The 18,507-nt window shown below is 31.9% G+C and overlaps 3 protein-coding genes across 6 annotated transcripts in view; 1 reads left to right on the top strand and 2 right to left on the bottom strand.

Moving 5' to 3' along the window:
* LOC105341158 (crossover junction endonuclease EME1) overlaps positions 1-7,193 on the bottom strand; it is a 32,923-nt gene extending 25,730 nt beyond the window's left edge. Inside the window, exons 1-7 of one of the 4 annotated variants that reach the window (XM_066067178.1) lie at positions 6,980-7,193; positions 5,420-6,043; positions 5,044-5,181; positions 4,603-4,776; positions 3,464-3,556; positions 2,925-3,040; positions 364-478 (exon numbers count right to left, since the gene is read on the bottom strand). In XM_066067178.1, the coding sequence (XP_065923250.1) occupies positions 364-478; positions 2,925-3,040; positions 3,464-3,556; positions 4,603-4,776; positions 5,044-5,181; positions 5,420-6,043; positions 6,980-7,129 (1,410 nt within the window). In that variant the 5' untranslated portion in view covers positions 7,130-7,193. Of the gene's footprint in view, positions 1-363; positions 479-2,924; positions 3,041-3,463; positions 3,557-4,602; positions 4,777-5,043; positions 5,182-5,403; positions 6,044-6,979 lie in introns of those variants that run through there. The other 3 variants (XM_066067177.1, XM_066067179.1, XM_066067180.1) reach the window with 3 other exon arrangements.
* Positions 7,194-7,308: 115 nt separating this feature from the next.
* Positions 7,309-10,022, top strand: LOC105325786 (large ribosomal subunit protein bL27m). The gene is made up of 3 exons (XM_011425489.3): positions 7,309-7,460; positions 9,090-9,265; positions 9,749-10,022. The coding sequence occupies exons 1-3, from the start codon at positions 7,382-7,384 to the stop codon at positions 9,941-9,943; spliced, it is 450 nt and encodes a 149-aa protein (XP_011423791.3). The 5' UTR covers positions 7,309-7,381; the 3' UTR covers positions 9,944-10,022.
* Positions 10,023-14,847: 4,825 nt separating this feature from the next.
* Positions 14,848-18,455, bottom strand: LOC105325785 (small ribosomal subunit protein uS7). The gene is made up of 6 exons (XM_011425488.4): positions 18,361-18,455; positions 18,050-18,223; positions 17,109-17,172; positions 16,756-16,926; positions 16,032-16,169; positions 14,848-14,961 (listed from the first exon to the last, which is right to left on the bottom strand). Exons 1-6 carry the CDS (start codon positions 18,429-18,431, stop codon positions 14,881-14,883), a joined length of 699 nt encoding a protein of 232 aa, XP_011423790.3. The 5' UTR covers positions 18,432-18,455; the 3' UTR covers positions 14,848-14,880.
* Positions 18,456-18,507: the final 52 nt, after the last annotated feature.

Below are 18,507 nucleotides of genomic sequence, written 5' to 3' on the forward strand. Positions count from 1 at the left end.
TGTCGGCGCTTGAAAGATTTTCGTTGAAAATATTCGCTGTGCTCTATTTCGGCATAGTATGCTTACGCTATATAAATCCTTTGATACTATGCGAAAATAGATGAGTATTGACAGAAGGCATAATAATGCATATTACACACATTTCATTACTTCCAATAGTATATTGCAGTGATAATGGTGTATCAAATCAAATCATATCCTTCATTAAATAATATCTTTCACAAATAATCAGTGTTTGACAGTTGTTCAACTTGATGGCTGACACACAAAAAATGTTTGACATTCCTTGACTGTAAAGTTAAATTGTTAGTTTCATTTCCAATATTCATGTCCTCTTCAACCGTATAATCAAATTTGTCAAACCTCTTCGACATCCAGACGATGAACACTCCCCTGGTCACTGTCTGTACACAGAGTCACCCTCTCACTGGATAACACTGCTGCTCTGTGCTTCCTTTGTACCTTAGTTTTCTGATCCCTGAATACAATAAAAAGGAAATCATTTAATCTTGTTTGTATAGTGCTATTTGACTGGTTAAACAAATAAGTTTATGTATGTACAACCAGGTTTGCTTACATCACAATGTGACTTCTTTAAAAAATAACAATGTATTGAATTCAATAAATGTCATATCTAGATTCTGAATGATGTTATACTTTTTTCAGAAAAAACCATGTCATCCTCTGAAGTTAATGTTTTAAGAAATAACCAGCATGTTAAAAAGTTCACTGGGATATGAACTTGGTTTCCCCTCAAAAACCCTTAATTGGGCTTCACAGGATTTGATCACATGAACAACCAAGTTATATCCTGGTGAACTCTTTAACATTGCTGTTTATTACCTATATTAACATTTGAGAATGGGAAATTGTCAGTATTATTTATCTTGTTTTTAGATTAACAATAAAACCACCATATTTGGCAATGGCATAACTTCAGTGGATGAAGAACTTAGAGAGAATAGATAGATTGAATGAAGTTCAAGTTAAAGTAAAACTTGATTAGTACGAAGACGGACATAGTGAATTCTCGGATATAGCAAAGTTTGTTTGAGTCCCTGGTAAAATTCTTAAGAAATCTTTGTACAATATTATGGTTATAACGAATTCGGATATAACAAATTTATGGATATGGTGAACTGATTTTGGGTCCAGTAGAGGTGAATAATAATCAAATTTAACACATTTATAATGAATTTGTTTGCAGCTGAAAAAGTTTGCACAACCATTTAACAAAATAGTTTGAATGAATTTATTTTGCATGAATTCTTCAATTTACAATCCGATTTTTAAAGGAGCATGGTCACGATTTTGGTTAAAATTTATTTCTCTGTTTTCATTATTTACAATGCTTTAGGAATGCATTTCTAATGATCAAATGAAATTTGGGTGCCAGTCAATGAGTTATTCTTCGTCATGTAAACAAGGCTCGTGCCCTGTTTTTGTTTACATAGGTTCAATATACCAGTGAAAATCTTTGTCAAGCTGATTTGCCTATCTTCTGATTAATTTTAAGCATAAATAAACAGTTTCTAACGATTAACACATTCATTTGAGGTCTAAAACTGAAATTTTCACTTCAACATTCAAAATGTAAACAAAAGCTTTGTTTACATAGTTAAGAATTGTAAGCTCTTTAACTCGCAAATAACTCAACAAATGACACTCAAATTTTGGTTGCCTATAACTGAAACACTGTAAACATTAAAATCGAAAAAATAATTTCCGTCCAAAATCGTGACCATGCCCCTTTAAAGGTATAAAAAAAAATGGGTTTTTTCATTCTAAGCCTAAATAAGCAAAAATTGTAGTCTGGTTAAAGAAAATATGTATATAGTGATTTCGCTATAGTTAATATTACGAATATGTTTTATGGATAGAATGAATTATGGATATAATGAAGTAAAACCATTGGTCCCTAGGACTTCACTATAGCTGAGTTTTACTTTATTTAGAATAACCATTCTGTTGGATTCTTTTTCAGATGATGACATCTTATCATGTTTTTAAGACCCAGCCTTTTAGAAATTTGTGTCAACCAAACTTTTTTTTAAATTTGAAAAGTAATAAACCTACTAAAGATACGAAAATATTTATATCTTAGCAAGTTTGTTTTCCTACATTGAGCTTCAGATCACATGGTCCAAAAATTCAACAGCCAAATATTTAACACAATGAAGCATGATTTTATAATATATATTAAATTATGCACCAAAAACGTTATATTATGCTATAATTTTAGAAAATCTAATGATTGATAGTCATTAAATGAAAAATTCTTATTGCATGTTTTCCTACAAAAAGTTCACAAAAATTAATTATTACATTATTCTTAATAAAACCTTCCAAAAAATTGACAAAACTTGATATTTTTAGAAATGTCTCAAAAGTTGTAAAGTTTACATCCTATTTTCATCAAACATTTATTAAGAGTAATATATTTAAAAAAAAACAAAAAAACTATAATTTATCAAAATTGACTACTAGTTTTTGTTGGAAAGTCTCTTGAACATGTACACCCCCATATTTTTTTTACAAGTTGTTTTTAACAAACATTGAAAAATTGAAATGAACCAAATAGACATAATCTAACAGTCACTAAAATGTTTATACTTATTAATTAAACTGTAATATAAATATTAAAATTTTGGCTGGCAAACCAAATGCTGTCAAAACCATAGAAACAAGTGCAGTAGTACTCCCCCTTTTCTGGCAAGTAATTTTTCATCAAACTTTTTTACATATTTATGGTTTTCCTCTGCTTTTTAAAAATAAGAGCTTTATATTTGTACAATACTTTGAATCAAATACATGTCATCTTAAATGATCATTTATGTGCCTGAAATTATAACCAGAAATTTATCACGCTGTGTAAATTAAGAACCTGACACGAAAGCCACTAAAGTCATCAACCTAATAATTACCTAAAATATTTTTCCATCCCTATGACGACAAATGATAAAATAGAATTAGGTAAATGCTGTTTGACAGTCTGTACATAATTTATTAGAGTTGGTCCGCATCCTAATTCACTGCCACACTGAAAATAAAACAATAGATTTCATACTGTTTGAGGATATGTGTAAGAGCCAGTAGATCAATGAATGAATTACTGTTACAGCAACACAACAATTGGCATCAGTCTTAAAGTACATTCCATAAATTAAAAAAAAAGATACATGGAATGAATGCCACTTTGTGAGAAATAACTTCCTTTTTCTTTTAACTAAAAACAATATCAACCGTCATACATCATGTTTTGTTTTCCGAAAAATATTCGGAAAGATATCTCCTTAAACATTTGATATCTAATTTGAATTACAATATCTATGAAAGGCATTCAAAAGTATTGAAAAATAAACACTGACTTCAAGAAATCATCAGAAAAAAATCCTATTACTGTAAAGCTTTCCTTTTTTCTTACTATATAATACTGTTATTACATGTAATTTGGCTTTATAACCTTTTTATGATTCTGTACAAAATTAACAAAGTCAGCAACTGGGAGTAACACAAGGACATCTTCCTCCATCTGCTCGGATTTCACCGTTTCAACCTGAAATATAATGATTATTACATGGCATTTTATATTGCATCCTACATTAGCCGGAGGTTGCTGTGTGTCAGCTTCAAGAGCCGCTAGGATCTCATGATCTGACAGGCTGATATCCAGCAACCGCAGGATAATATGGGATGTGATTTAAAAAATACCATGTCATGATTTTTATATCATATACTCATAAAAAGTATCAAAGAAACAATAAAAAACCTCATGTGAAGAATGATCATTGTCAACAAATTGCTCCATGTCTACATACATGTACTTGATTTTTTTAATCTTTCCTGTCAATTTACACCTGCTATTTGAATACCAAGTAGACGTCGACGTAACTGATATCATACTCAGACATCAAAATTGAATGAGGCATACCTTATTCTACCTCAAAATACGGTACTCAATGGTTTACGGTAAGGGGTTTGTTTTATTTAATTTTACTACACATCCCTAGGGTTTAATTCAATCGGGTAGGAAAGTTTTTGGTTCATGTTGCACAGGGCAGAAAAGGATATACTTTTGAAAAGTATATGATACATAATGGTTTATTATGTACATGTACTACCTGAATGTGCACCCATTTAATTTTTTTCTAAGCAATCAGAGCCTCAATTGAGAATGTGGCCAAGGTATAAACCAAGGCTCTCAATGTATAAACCAAGGCTCTTTTCAGTTAACTGTTTAATATAACCCATTATGACCATATGCAAACACTCTGATGTTTAAAAGCATTGTGCCTTCAGCTATATTAGGCTGTTTACAACCTAATCTATCTCTTCAATTTCAAATGCTGAAAAATACCAATGCATGTTAAAAACTGGTCATTTGATTGGCAAGATCAAATGTATACATTACAAATACCAATCCCCCCAACCCCCTGCCCCCAATGTGAATTTGTTTCATATTGATGCAATACTATTTTATTACACATTTTACAAATTACTTGCTTTAAACATTAAAATGCATGAATTAACAATGTCAGATATAAAACAGGTGTACACAGTATGTTTATCGTTGCATTTGATATAACATGGGTACCAGTATACCTGATTTTCCCTGGATACATTGATACTGGTGACTTGTCTGTTCCATGTGATACTGAATGGTACAGTCTGTTCTTTAGTGATGTACTGTATCCCTAATGCTTCACATGCCTTAAATATAGCCACTCCATGCCCTCCATTGTTTACAATACGAGTATCCAACATCAAAATCAGGTACTGAGAAAAATTGAAGAAAAGTTACATGTATTGTAACAATCAGAAGAGCACAGCCTTTGAAATCATTGTCCAATGTATCCCAAATAAATAGGAAATAATTTCATAAGTGTAAACAGGAGACTCCATTTTTAATTCTTCTTGGTTTGGAGTTAATTAATAAACCCACTCAAAATATTTCATTTGTTTATAATATATTTATAGCTATTACATTGCAAAATACGATAAATAATTTCGTTCTTGTTGATTTATAATTTTTGAAAATATTACTTGCAAACAGTCCTTAGATCCTCCCATCTGTTTCTTTCTTTCTCTTTCAGCAATGCGTATCTGTTCTTTTCTTTGCCTTTCTAGCTCTTTGGACAATGCCTTTTCTTCTCTGGATTTCTTGTTATTCATTTTCCGCATCTGTAAATATGTACACCAATACACCATGCTATAAGAAAGAATTCACAGAATCTAGGTCTTGTTGAAAAAGAGAGAGAATTGAGATTTGGGAGGAAAACAAATAAGTAATATACCCTTATTCATTATTGTTAAAATATGTACAACAATCAAAAACCTCATAAATTAAAATTTATTTTTATATTCTGCTACAGTTACTGTAACTATCAAGTAGAAAATACTTACAATATAAAATACTTGCCTTGGCTTCATGTTTTAAGGCTGCAATTTCCTCCTTTGTTCTTTTTTTCTTGGTCAAATCTCCAATGCTGCATCCAGAAGACTGTGACAAGGAAACTGTAGACTGACTATCCATATTGGAATCAAAATTGTTTGTGCTAATTGATCCATCACTAAAAACAGTTTCCTCGGAACATGCTAATGAACTTGAATATCCATTAGAAGCGAGACCTTTACTGTGCATGCTTCCTGAGTTTAGATAATTAAGAGCAGTTCTGTCACATTTATTTTCGGATGAAAGTTTTTGTTTCATAGATGTGATTGTTTCTGATGATGAAATGGATTTACTACTGGACACACTACTTAATATTCTGTCTCTAAGTGATGGCAAACAGATTTCATCTTCTGAGCTGTCCGACATGCTATGATTCACTTGCCCGAGTCCTCTGGATGGTCCACGGGTACCAGTAACTTCAACATCTTCATCGCTGTCTATAATAATGGAAACCTGCAGGGAGCTTTTATTTATTGATGGTGGACCTGTCTGGTTTGTAGTAGCCCTGGCAGATAAACTGGAGGGTTTGTATATTTGTGGTAGTTCTTCGTCATCACTGCTGAAATCCATTGCTGATTTTACATCAGCTCCCTTAAAATGAAATTGTTTACACTATTAACACATGTAGACATACTGTATACACAGTAATTTTCACCCAGTAATAATTTTGAATGCCCTTGCAAATGGTTTAAATTTCCCTGGCCTATATGGAAATCTCTCAGACACTGTCAGAACAGAGACATGAATAACAAAGACTAGCAACTGATCAAAATCTTGTGAAATCATGCATGTGAAATCACGCATCTTTCGGTTGTAAAGTATTCCAAGTTGAAATCAGTTTCTAATAAACAAATATATCGAAATAAAAACAGCTACATGTAAATCCTACTCCTATTACCATAACTTTCAAATTCTATTTTCATGAATTTGTGTCCAATGAACAAAAATAAAAGGAGTTTCGGGTGGCAATTAGCTACCTGTCGTCCAAGGTTTCACCACAGTTTTAAAGCTGGCCTATATATTTTCTATATGTTAATCTAATTTTTCAATTTATTGATTCAAAAACTTCTAAATCCTATGCTCATTTTTCTTTTAAAAAATATGTAGTTCTCAAAGTAAGGTTGGTCCTGTAACATATTTCAACAACAAAACATGCAAATGGTGGAGTTGCCAATCTCTGTTATTTATGCATGTCTCTGGTTAAAAAATAAACAAATCTGTCATTTAAATGTCAATCATGTGTAAAATGAGTTTGACCTACAGAAGGGTGATTGCAATTTGTACTGCATGGTCATTTGTTATTATGGAGTATAAGCGCAAATTACAATATATAAAAAATATATATACAGTACTACATGACTTGATCCTGCCATTAAATACACCGGATGGAAGTCCATTAAAAATATAAGACTTAAACCAGTTCTGTGTTAAAAATCTAGGCTAACGATCATCACGATTAATTGATTTATAATTCAGAATAAACAGTGATAATTTACTAACAACACAAGAATAACATAACAGCTCAACCTGAGTGCCTACATTTGTTATGGACTTATCAAGTAATCGATTCACTGTCAGTTCAACATCATTTGTTACAGACAAGTCGCTTTTGATTTCATCATAAGTAAAAGATGGACACATAGACGATATCTGTTCAATGCTCTCATCTAAATTCATTTTTTCCGCCAAAAAGGATGCCTAAGAACCAATCCATTTCGCAAAATGAAAGTAAATACGCTACATATAATCCATAAATTTTCTGGTAACACTACATTAAAACTGCAGTTTATAATATGTGTAAAATCAATACTTACGATGATTATTTTGTCTTAATATATTATTATTACTGTTTTAAGTTAGTTTTATTTATTTAAGTTGTGAAGTTATATGAAATTTCTCGTAGTAATATTAATGTGAACTATTTTCAAAATGTCAGCCTCCATGAGGCAAGTGTCCTATATATTAAATGGAAGTCTGTTTTCTCATTTAAATGGAGACATTGTTAGAGGTGAGTGCAAATATTTCATACAAAAATTCATTTTAAAAAAAACCTCTTTTATTTTTAAAGTTTAGTCAAAAATTACTTTTTCGTGTCTTTAGCTCGAATTATCTCCACTCAGAAATGACAATAGGTTTAATGTTTGTGTATATCTTGATTTAAAAGTTGGTAGAGTTATTCTACAGCATGTACAGTACCGACCAAATCCCGTCTTGGTATGCATCGGGTCTGCTATGGCGGACCCAGAGCTGTAGTATACAGTGTAGAGGTTACTTATGATCAGGGTAATTTATGGTTAGGGTAACCATTGTATCCGATGTAACCAAATAAAATAAGGCCCCCTGTAAAACATGAAAATGACTGTCACCACTGTTTCCCTATGTCACCATGAGAATATAGCGGTAACTATTGTAACCAAATGAAATAAGACTCTCTGCTAAACAGAAAAAGGCTTTTTACCTGTGTTACCTTTTGTCACCCACAGAATATAGCTGTAACTATTGTAACCAAATTAAATAGGACCTCCTTGCTTAAAAAGTCAGTCACTCCTGTAACCCTTTGTCATCAAGAAAATATAACTGTAACCATTATTAAACCATCCATTGAAAAGAGAATAAACAGTTTTGTCATATATGTTACTATTGTCACCAGAAAACAGACTTTTACAGTGAGTCTGACAGTGCCTTGTTACCAGTTACAAATGAAATGGGGTAAAAGTCCAGACTAATTTCTGGCCATCCCAAAGCAAATCCAAAGCGGATATAGAAAGAAGACTCTAAAATTGTATTGAAAATGACCAAATGCCTCTACATGTGCATGAACCCGGTATTTGAATTTAATATACAGCGGCTGGGTGAGCTTACAGGCGGTTAAAAAAAGGGTCTACTTCACACTTAAGTGCTTAAAGCGGACCCCCAGAGTTGTCTGTCGGCCATGAGTAAACCCATAGGAGACCCAGAGCAGATGCAAATTTTTAAATATTAGACTCCAAGCAGACACAAAGCAGACTGGGGGTCAACTTTAGGGGTCTGCTTTGGTGTCAAGTTGTGTCTGGTTGGTGCTGTAATTACTGTAATTCATCTTCGTTTATTTGCAGTCAGTGTTTTATGACTGTTTATTTCAAAAAAACATTATTATACTGTAATGAATGAATTCTTCCTTAGTTGAACAAGGCAGAAAAAACATGCTTTTTGAAGCTTAAATTCTGCTGTTTTGTAGTTTAAAGTGTAGCATATATTCTTTTTAAGAGTCATCTAACAGAGATAGACCATGGTCTGACAGACAAGACCTGAAACATCATCAGTCCAGTACATTCTCTATAGTTTTATTTAGCTATTCAGACAGAATCGAATTTTTGAGACCAGAGTGTAAACTTGTTTTGATGCAGCAAGTAGATAATCACATTACATCACAAGTTGAAGTCTCATTAAAATGGCTCTAATAGGAAATTTGGCCCAATTTCTTTAATGTTTGATATTTCATGCAACTATAGTATTAATAATGGTAATTATGTGAAAATCCGGCTATAAGACTTATTTAAATGGTAGTTTAATCGGGAAACAGAAGAGCACAACAATCATCTGCCCAACCTTTAGACACTATTTGTGACCTTAATTTCTCCATGGCTTGAATTTGCAGGTTTTTCTGTGACTTCTGTGAGACACAAATCCAAAAGTTCAAGATCAAAGAATTTGGGAGGCAAAAGAAACACAGTAGGAAAGGCATATGGCATCAAAAGGAATGATGGTTGCTTTGTCCACAAAGGAGAAATCTTGGTGAATCAATGTGGATTGAGATTTTACCCAGGGGAAAATGTAAGTGTTTTGACTGAACTTCATTCACCATAAACAATGTATCATAAAAATTATGTTCACCTGGACCTAAGTTTATTGTGAAGTATAACTGTTTTTTAAGCTTTTTATTTTCTCTACCAGTTAAAGTGGTATCTAACTTGGTACTACCTGTTTTATGCACATCAAATTCTATAATCATCAGCCTGAGTTCTTTTATACTAGTAAATAGCTAGATGTATCAGAATAATTTAGCAAAGATCCAACTAGTATTCAATCAACATCACAAGTGTGGCCAAAATTATTCAGTTTTTGGTCATGTACATGTATAATGTGAAAGAACATATGACATGTCAGTGGAACAGTATTAAGTTCCATTCATTGCAACTAACAGAACAGTATTCAAGTATTGCAAGCATTTGAGTATGTACCAATAATATACATGTAAGCGGAATGTTGGACACAGAACATTTTTTTAAAATGTTAACATTGTTTTATCTTCTATAGGTCGAAACTGACAGAACAAATCGCCTGGTTGCCATGGAAGATGGGACAGTGGTCGTCTCGTGTGAAAAACTGAATCCCTATCCTCAGAGTCCTCTGTATGGGGCGGTGCAGAAAGGAGTCACAATTTACAAGAAGTTCTTTCATGTTATTCCAATACCATTAAAAGCAAAGTTTAAACTTGTGTCACAGACATAATATATGACTTGATATGTAAATGATATTGTTTGTAAATTGTATTGATGCTAATAATTAAAGATTTTTAATCAGAACATTTTTTTTCCTATGGACAGCATGTCTCAATATGTCTGGGATTGGAGTTAAAAATAGTTTTGTACATTTGACCTTGTGTCAATGTAAAGACTACATGCTGTGTTAAAAAGCCATGGTTCAATGTGAATGACTTCATGTGCAAATCCAGAAAATTCTTTCGGGCCCAGGGGAAATTTTGTTTGCCAGTGGGGATCTGAGATCTATTTTCAGTAACTTTACTATAAGTATGTGAATTTAAAAAGTTTGAATTTACCAGGCTTTCTTTTCTTTTGGTTTGAACATATTTTATTGTATAAACATATACAAATGGTTCGAACACAAGTTCTTACAACTTACGAGGTTCTTACCAAGTATAACAATTTACAACTGTATAGTAGTTTACAATGGAAAGTACATAGAAATGGATATTACTAATATAGTTAAGTTATTGAACAAACGTACATGTATAAAAAGTTCTGTTGAATTTGGTTTAGGCAGTAAAATTGAAGTTACACGAATCTGCCACAATCTCTTATAAATCTTTGAACAGCTAAAAAAATATGTTGGTTTAAATTGACACTCAGAGATTCGTCTCCCCACAAAAGTAAATGACAATTAATAATATTAATTTGATTTAAGTTCAAAAGGTTTCTTTTGTGTGAACAGTATCCATAATTCATTTGTTGGAGTACTATGAAATGACTGCCGTCATGAAAAAAGGGCCCTTAAGGTCAAAATTTCACAAACTCACTTTTTTGTCAATTCCGATTAGTCAACTCTTTCTGAATACAAATATACAAGGATATCCAAGATCTTGTGTGTTTTAAGCATTTTATGACAATTTTAGTAAGAGAGTTAACACGAATTTGACGTAGCTCGTCGAAAACGTCAGGACGTCACGGACGTCAAATTTTGTTTTGTTATATTTTTTTCTATACTTCCTTTCATCATCTTTGTTTGAAATAGAATTAATAAATGATTTTCTACAATTCTAGATTTCTTACAATTTTAACAATGGAGAACAAAACATTTTGAATGTCCAGATATAGTTAAAGTTCTGCAGCTAATCCAGATACACTTCCGATGAATCCACATGCAATAACCCCCCCCCCCCCCTCTTCCTTCACCCGAACATAAGATAGAGGATATTTAAAGAAAACAAATATCAAACATCTCTCCAACCTTTAAATATATCAAAGTTATTGAAGCTGCCGAGAGGCAATTAAGCAAACATGTAACAAACATAAATAAAGATGGTCAAATTCGATGCCGATGTTTCTACAATTTTGGAGCATTGTTAAATAATATACATAAGTTTATTTTCAAAAATAGAAATATTTATTATTTTTGATGAACCTTTTGCACGGAAATTTTATCGCATATTTACTGATATTACTTCTTAAGTATCTTTATAGTACTGACGCAAGATTAAAATCAGTAGCTGTTTTTGAAACCCTAAGGTTATATGGTGTTAAATTATTTTCCTGATTTGTCTTCTCTTTTATACGTTATCGGCACTTAATTCTTATAAAATTACCGGTGAAAAAAAATAGGTTTTGACTGCCTCACTGAAAAGTTACAACAAAAATGTAGACAGTTGATTTGAGCGATTTTGACAAAAAATGGCATCTTTATTTTTTAATATTAAATTAATTTTTTAATATTAAATTTACATCCACGTAGCATGATTCCCTCTATTTCTTACGAAAATTGATTGTAATTCACAGCTGTATAGAAACAGACAGGGCTGAAATCTACTCGGTCCAGTTCTAACCATGCAGTTTATCGATCGGTAAAAATCTTCAGCAACATAAGAAAAATCAAGGATTGCACGAACTAATTATGATGATAACAAACTGAAATTCCCGTATAAGACTGACGCTTTGGCTACAGCTTTCATCTAACGTACTGGTGCAATTATTTAGTGCTTTTACTTACTTTTAACGATCAATTCAACTCATTAATTTGTCCAAAAAAGATGTAAATATAAACAATAAAATGCTTTCTTCGGTGATACACGCGGGCTATAAAGATAGCCACATTACAGAACGTGGGTTACATTAATTTTTTCGGTATTGATCGCTACTCTCTGTTTATGTTTATTGTTTAAATATACTCGTACACACCTATAATTAAGTGTATCAAAAACGTCAGACCAACAAAATACAAAAGCCACCCACGTGCTGAATCTGCACTTCTATTCAATCGCTTTGTAAGTTCACGCGTACCGTTGTATTTATGTGATGCGATTTTTATAAACCATAATCGTTAAAATAATTAATTATTATATATAAGCATTATTCACATTTTTCTTTCAAAATGCAAGATTGCATGTAACTTTCAATAAGACTGTTTACGTCCATTTTTGGCACTTATCGATAGTAAAGTGTCGATAGACGTAGCTTATACTCAGTAAGAAGAAATATTTTTACATGTTGACTAAATTTAATTTTCTTATTATCGATGTTGCACGATGAATGAATAAAAATCTCTCTCTCTCTCTCTCTCTCTCTCTCTCTCTCTCTCTCTCTCTCTCTCTCTCTCTCTCTCATTGAATACAAATATCGGCCAAGTGATTATCAATTTAAAAAAATGAAAATATTAAATAATAGTCGTTTATAGAGTGCATACAGTTGCATACGGTATCTCGAAGTTTTAAGAAATATCACGATTCTCTGATTTTTTTTTATTGTGTACATTGTAACAAACGCACATAAACATTGACTTCGGTATCGTTGAAATTTGTTTCTTGTATAAAAAAGAAAAGATGAGAAACATGAAGATGAATTGTACGTCCATGCATGTTATTAATTGTAAACATCGCACATGTAGTGTTTATATTTAAGGAATAAAGAATCATTCTTTGAGTATTATGAGGTGATAATTTCGGTCGGGGTTTGATCAAATCCAATAAAGCCAGAAGGGCTTTATGATAGAATCTGATCACGCCCCGACCGAAATTATCACCTCATGATATTCAAAGAATGATTCCTTATTACTTATATTTATATAATTTTAAGCCATCGAACGATTAAATTTTTAAATATAAATAAGCAAACCCCATTGGCGCCTCACTTTAGCGTCGTTTGAAGTTATGGGTTATATACTACAAAATCGATACTTAGTGTTACACAGGCAAAGACACTGGAAAATGTAAATATTTATCGATAAACATGAATTCTTATTTATTTATAAAACAGCAATTTCATCGAGCTGATATCAAAAGTATAGTAGTATAATGACAGCATTTACAAACCTTTTTTAGATAAAGGAATTAATATTGAATCATATACGTAACTGATTTGAGATTAATATAATCATACAAAATGCTATAAAACCATGAGTTTTTAGACATGTTATAACTGGGTGTTTTTCACGTAAAATAGCTAAAAAAAAAAGTACACACAACATGTGGATTTGGGTTGTTAAATTGCACAAGAAAATAAAATATGTTGCACTCAAATAATTTCAAAAATATTTGTACGGGTATATACTTTTATATTGATTTTTTCATGAAATCAAATGCGAAATATCAGAGTAGATTTTCACGCTGTCAAAATATTTCTCGAACTCTTCAAATCCGTTAGTTAAATGCGTTTCAAAATTTCATCGCAAATTCTTTAGTATTAATAGAATTATGCGAGAATTATTTTGTATGTTGGCAGTAGCACTATAATTGAGACATATCCGCTTCTCTCGTGTTCCTTCCGACTTATTTTAAAGGTGTAGAATCGTCTCCCGTGAGGTAAACTTTCATACTTATGATTTGAAATATTTGATTTGTATTAATCATCATCGGAAATCCACGACCAGTCTCGCATTCAATTATACGCAATGAGTAAGTGTATGCGACACGGGCCTTTGGTTTTCAACGATGATTAATTAAAAAAAAAAAAAGAAGAAAAAAAAAGGTATTTTCCAATAAGAGCATATTTTCATCTCACACTAGAATGGAAAATTTGGTGTTTAAGTTTCATAGCGGATGCAAAAGCAGCATTTTTTTTATATCTCAGCATCAACTTGTGTGGAATATTACGCGTTCGAAATGTAGATATTGACGTTATATGTGTATATTTCATTAATGAAATGTTTATTTTTTAAGTCAACATGTAATATTTGACTGAAAAAATATTAATCGCGGTATGAACACAAGTCCAGACTTTAGTTATTAAATAAAAAAAAACACAACACAGACGCAGAAAAATAAATAGAAACAGAAAATAAAAAACGCGTTTACAATGCCGCTACTTTGACGTCGTTTTCTGAGCATTGTGACGTCAAAAGATAAGGGCCCTTTTCTCATGACGGCAGTCAAATCATAAGTTTCGTGGGGGCCAATTTTCGTGGATTGCTTAAATTTTACAGGTTCGTGGGGATGTAATTTCTTGTATTCTCTAAAACCTACAAAGGAAATATGACTTTATTACCCTAATTTATTATTTCGTGGAGGATTTTAATTCATGGATGAGGGGTACCCACGAATTCCACGAAAATTGAGCCACCACGAAATCTAATGATTCCACAGTATATGATACAGGTACTCTATATGCAATATTTTTGCAATTCAACAGCTGATATATATATTTTTTAATAAATTATCAGAAATCAAAATCCTAGCAATATACACACCTCTGATATACGTACACTGATCTGCAAAAGAACTTCCTACTTTAAAAACTTGGAGGAGTTATCCGTACATTAAGGGTGCCCATCCACCCGCTTGACCGCCCACCCGCCATTTTCACCATTTCAATAACTGGATTTCTCCTTTGGAAAACCCGGTTAATAAAAAAACCTCAAAGATTTCATCTCTTTATACATTTGATTAAAAAAGCGACAAATGAAAGAAAGACATTTTTTTTATATGATTTATTATTAAGTCTTTATTTCCATCTGTAATGTGCAAATGCTCGCTGTGCTTCACATTCTTTATGGAGCTGGTGCTTTTTTCCAACTGCATTACCCTAAATGATCAAGAAAAAGAATAACTATTTTTAGTCATTTTCTAATAATAAACATTTGCATTTGAAACAATATAGCACATAAAAGTAACATTGCTTCAAATGTAAAACGATGCGTATTGAATAACAAAATTTTATTAAGGACATTACAAAATTGTTCTTCATATGCCAGTCTTTGAGGACAGGACCCCCCCTCCCAGTCATCATTTTTTTTATCAAATTATCCTTTGGTCTTCTATAATGACATAATTCTAATCTATTTTATACCTTCATTCTTCTGAAAAATTACCTTAAACAAACATTTTAAAATCATTAATTAGATTAGAAATACATTTACACTGTATATCATCAATTAAGGATAATTTTGAAATGTTTGTGAAACACTCTTATAACCCCTCCCCCTCACTTGAAAACCTCTGAAAATTAATGGAAACTGCATATACTCGGAATTTTTAAGTCCAAGGGGCATAACTCTGTCAAAAACTGCTTGATTGTACCAAAAATCGAACTTGACCTAGATATTCCTATGATAAATTTGTATACCAAATTTCATAATACATGTAGTGTGTGTGACCTCTTTGCAGAAAATAAATGAAAACTGCAAATAATTGGAATTTTTCTTAGTCCAAGGAGCATAACTCTGTCAAAAATTGATTGATTGAACCCAAAATCAAAGTTGACCTAGAATTTTTTATGATAAATTAGTATACCAAATTTCATTTCAATATGGGTGACCTCTGTGACGAAAATTAATAGAAACTGCAAATAATTGGAATTTGTCTTAGTCCAAGGGGCATAACTCTGTCAAAAATGTCAGTATGTGCAACCTTTGCAAAGACTGTTGGTAGACGGACCGACCAACAGACAGACGGACAGAAGCAAAGATATATGCCCTCCCTTCTTTGAAGGAGGGCATAAAAAAGGAGTAAAGAGCAGGGGGTCTTTACACAGGGTTGGGGGTCGGTCCTGTTCTCAAGCACCTGTGGTGAAAATGAATGTTGTATCTAATTCAAATCTATTCACATGTAGTACTAGCATACAGGAATGAGGAATTTTGGAATCAGCACACTTACTTCATTATTGTAAGCTTGTAAAATCTCTGTTGCGAGAACTGTTGACAAGGGAACTTTTCGCTTTCTTGTGTCACAAGTCTTAATGATGAAATTTATTCCAACTCGCAGTCGTCTTCTTTCATGGCAGTACACTGGAACCTGTGAAGCAAAAAGTAAACAGATTGCAAAATTTATTTGGGACATGTGATTATAAAGAGTGGTTTCAACATCCCCTTGCGTCAATTTCAAAAGATTTGTGGTTTCATTTTTAACCACCACATTTTACTTTGCTGAATGCTATAATAAATGACTGCCACATATATTACAGATTCAATATATCTGTTAAAACATTAATTATTAACTTACCGATAAATTACTTTTTGTTTTAAAAACAAGGCACTGTATATTTCAGTCAACCTTTGCTATCTTGAACTAGACGGTACTGTTTAAAAATTTCAAGATACTGAGGGTAAATAACTTTAAAATTAAAAGGTTGGGTCTTGCAAATCATTTCGACATATCAATTGTCATTGAGATATCAGTGTTCGAGATATCGAAGTTCAACTGTATTTAGTATGCACTTGACATGCATATAGCATTACCTGTATTTATGTATGGTAATATAGTTTATCAGTATTTAATATAGTAAAGAGGACTATCTATTATCTAATTATGAAAAATAAATGAATTTGATCTCGAGTGTCTACAGTATGTGAATTTATTCTACTCTGATTATCTCCCTTACCCTGTAGCCACTTCCTCCTTTTACAATAGTCTTTAGAATCAGCAGCGGTTTACAATTTTCTACAGCACCATGGAAGACTTTTAAAGGATCAGTAACCACCATAGCCTTCTCTGCATCCGTAGTTGCTTTGTGGTAGTTTTCTATTTGTTTCATTTTAATGTTTTCCAAAACCTACAATCCAAAGTATAGTGATTTAAAGTTATCATTTTTTAGTAGTAAAAACTTTTTTCACAAAACATAATATTGTACAGTATTTAAAGAATCACTATATTAATTTATAATCAATGGTAAATTTCCTTGTCAACATTGATTTTTTTTTCTTCATAAAACAGGCACATAATATCATAATATACCTGTTCAATGATTTCTCTTGTCTTTTCCTTTTTACCATCTCTCATGAGTATGTTGATAAACTTTCTACAAAAAAGTTTAATAATACATGTACTGTACAAATGATTTAATGCAAGAATCAATGATTGTATTGTTCATTGTACAATCTTTTCATGACATTTAATAAAAGAGCTGCAAAATAGGCATGAAACCATATAATTCCAAACAGGCCTGTTCTCTAATATACCGGTATATACAAACTCATAATTGAATTCAATATGAATTTTATATATTCAACCATAAAAGCCACACAAAAAAAAACTCATTTCACACAACATTTTTCACCTCACTGTGGATGGAATGAAATGTAATGTCTGCAAAATTTTGATTGAAATTCAATACTGTGTTTAAATAAATAAATCATGTCATTTCCCTTCTGTTTAAAATCAGCTCCTCATATCTACTGTACAGTAAAATAGGGTTGAAAATTAATGAACACCCTTAAAACAAACTTTTTAATCATTCCTTCCTAAAGAGATATTATATCATGTACATATCAGCATTGATTAGAAAAAAACAAAATTTTGATTGAAACACAGGGGAGAGGTTCAACAATGAACATGTACAAAAAAATGTATAGAAATCACTTGCATCATACATGTATAACAATGGTTTTTGCCATGTATCACTGTCATAAGACCAGTTTCCACAAAGTACCTTGCCACCACTATATATTGTGTGTTCACAATTCACTACAATGGCAAAAACTGGTACTTGGCAAGAATCAATTTTAGGCAAGTAATTTTAACAATTTTAATGCAGGGACCAAATCTCTTCCGACTCTAATAACTATATGATATGTTTACCAAACGTTTAGTACTACTGATAACATGAAAAAAAAAGACATTATTTTTCATAAAAATTCTTATTTCATATCATAATAACCATAAATATTAAAACTTACTGAACAATAGGATCATATGTAACAGCACTGGAGAACTCTGATTTAGCTGGGATCCTAATCTTCTTTTCGACAGGTTTGTCATCGATACAGAGGGCATTCAGTTCTTCAATACTCTGTACAGAAGGTACCCTGTCTTTGTACATATTTGAAAGGACTTTGTTTGTGCTGAAATAGCTGCAATGAAAATAATGAATAACCATAAAATTTCCGAGTTTCCTCTGGTGCAATGACAACAATTGTACATGCCAATAAAGATACAAAAGAATGATGCTCAACAAATTTTTATATTTCATAAATAAACATATCCACACCTTGTTGAAATGTGTTGTTTGTATATCCCTAACAATGTATGGTATATAGTTTTTCCTTTGCACAAAGCCATGTTCTCTCTATTACAAAACTGTGTTAAGTTAGTCTTAGTTTATTCGTGATTTATATGCAACTCGATCAATCATCAA

The sequence above is a fragment of the Magallana gigas genome, chromosome 7 (assembly GCF_963853765.1).
Source record: "Magallana gigas chromosome 7, xbMagGiga1.1, whole genome shotgun sequence".
NCBI classification, from domain to species: domain Eukaryota; kingdom Metazoa; phylum Mollusca; class Bivalvia; order Ostreida; family Ostreidae; genus Magallana; species Magallana gigas.

Excerpts from the sequence above, each read along its gene's own strand:
- LOC105325785 (XM_011425488.4), bottom strand. The coding sequence starts at position 18,431 with ATGGCTTTGTGCAAAGGAAAAACTATATACCATACATTGTTAGGGATA. Across the intron at positions 16,170-16,755 it reads AAGGAGGAAGTGGCTACAGG|GTTCCAGTGTACTGCCATGA; the intron begins GTAAGGGAGATA and ends TTTGCTTCACAG. Across the intron at positions 14,962-16,031 it reads TACAAGCTTACAATAATGAA|GGTAATGCAGTTGGAAAAAA; the intron begins GTAAGTGTGCTG and ends TTGATCATTTAG.
- LOC105325786 (XM_011425489.3), top strand. The coding sequence starts at position 7,382 with ATGTCAGCCTCCATGAGGCAAGTGTCCTATATATTAAATGGAAGTCTG. Across the intron at positions 7,461-9,089 it reads AAATGGAGACATTGTTAGAG|GTTTTTCTGTGACTTCTGTG; the intron begins GTGAGTGCAAAT and ends TTGAATTTGCAG. Across the intron at positions 9,266-9,748 it reads GATTTTACCCAGGGGAAAAT|GTCGAAACTGACAGAACAAA; the intron begins GTAAGTGTTTTG and ends TATCTTCTATAG.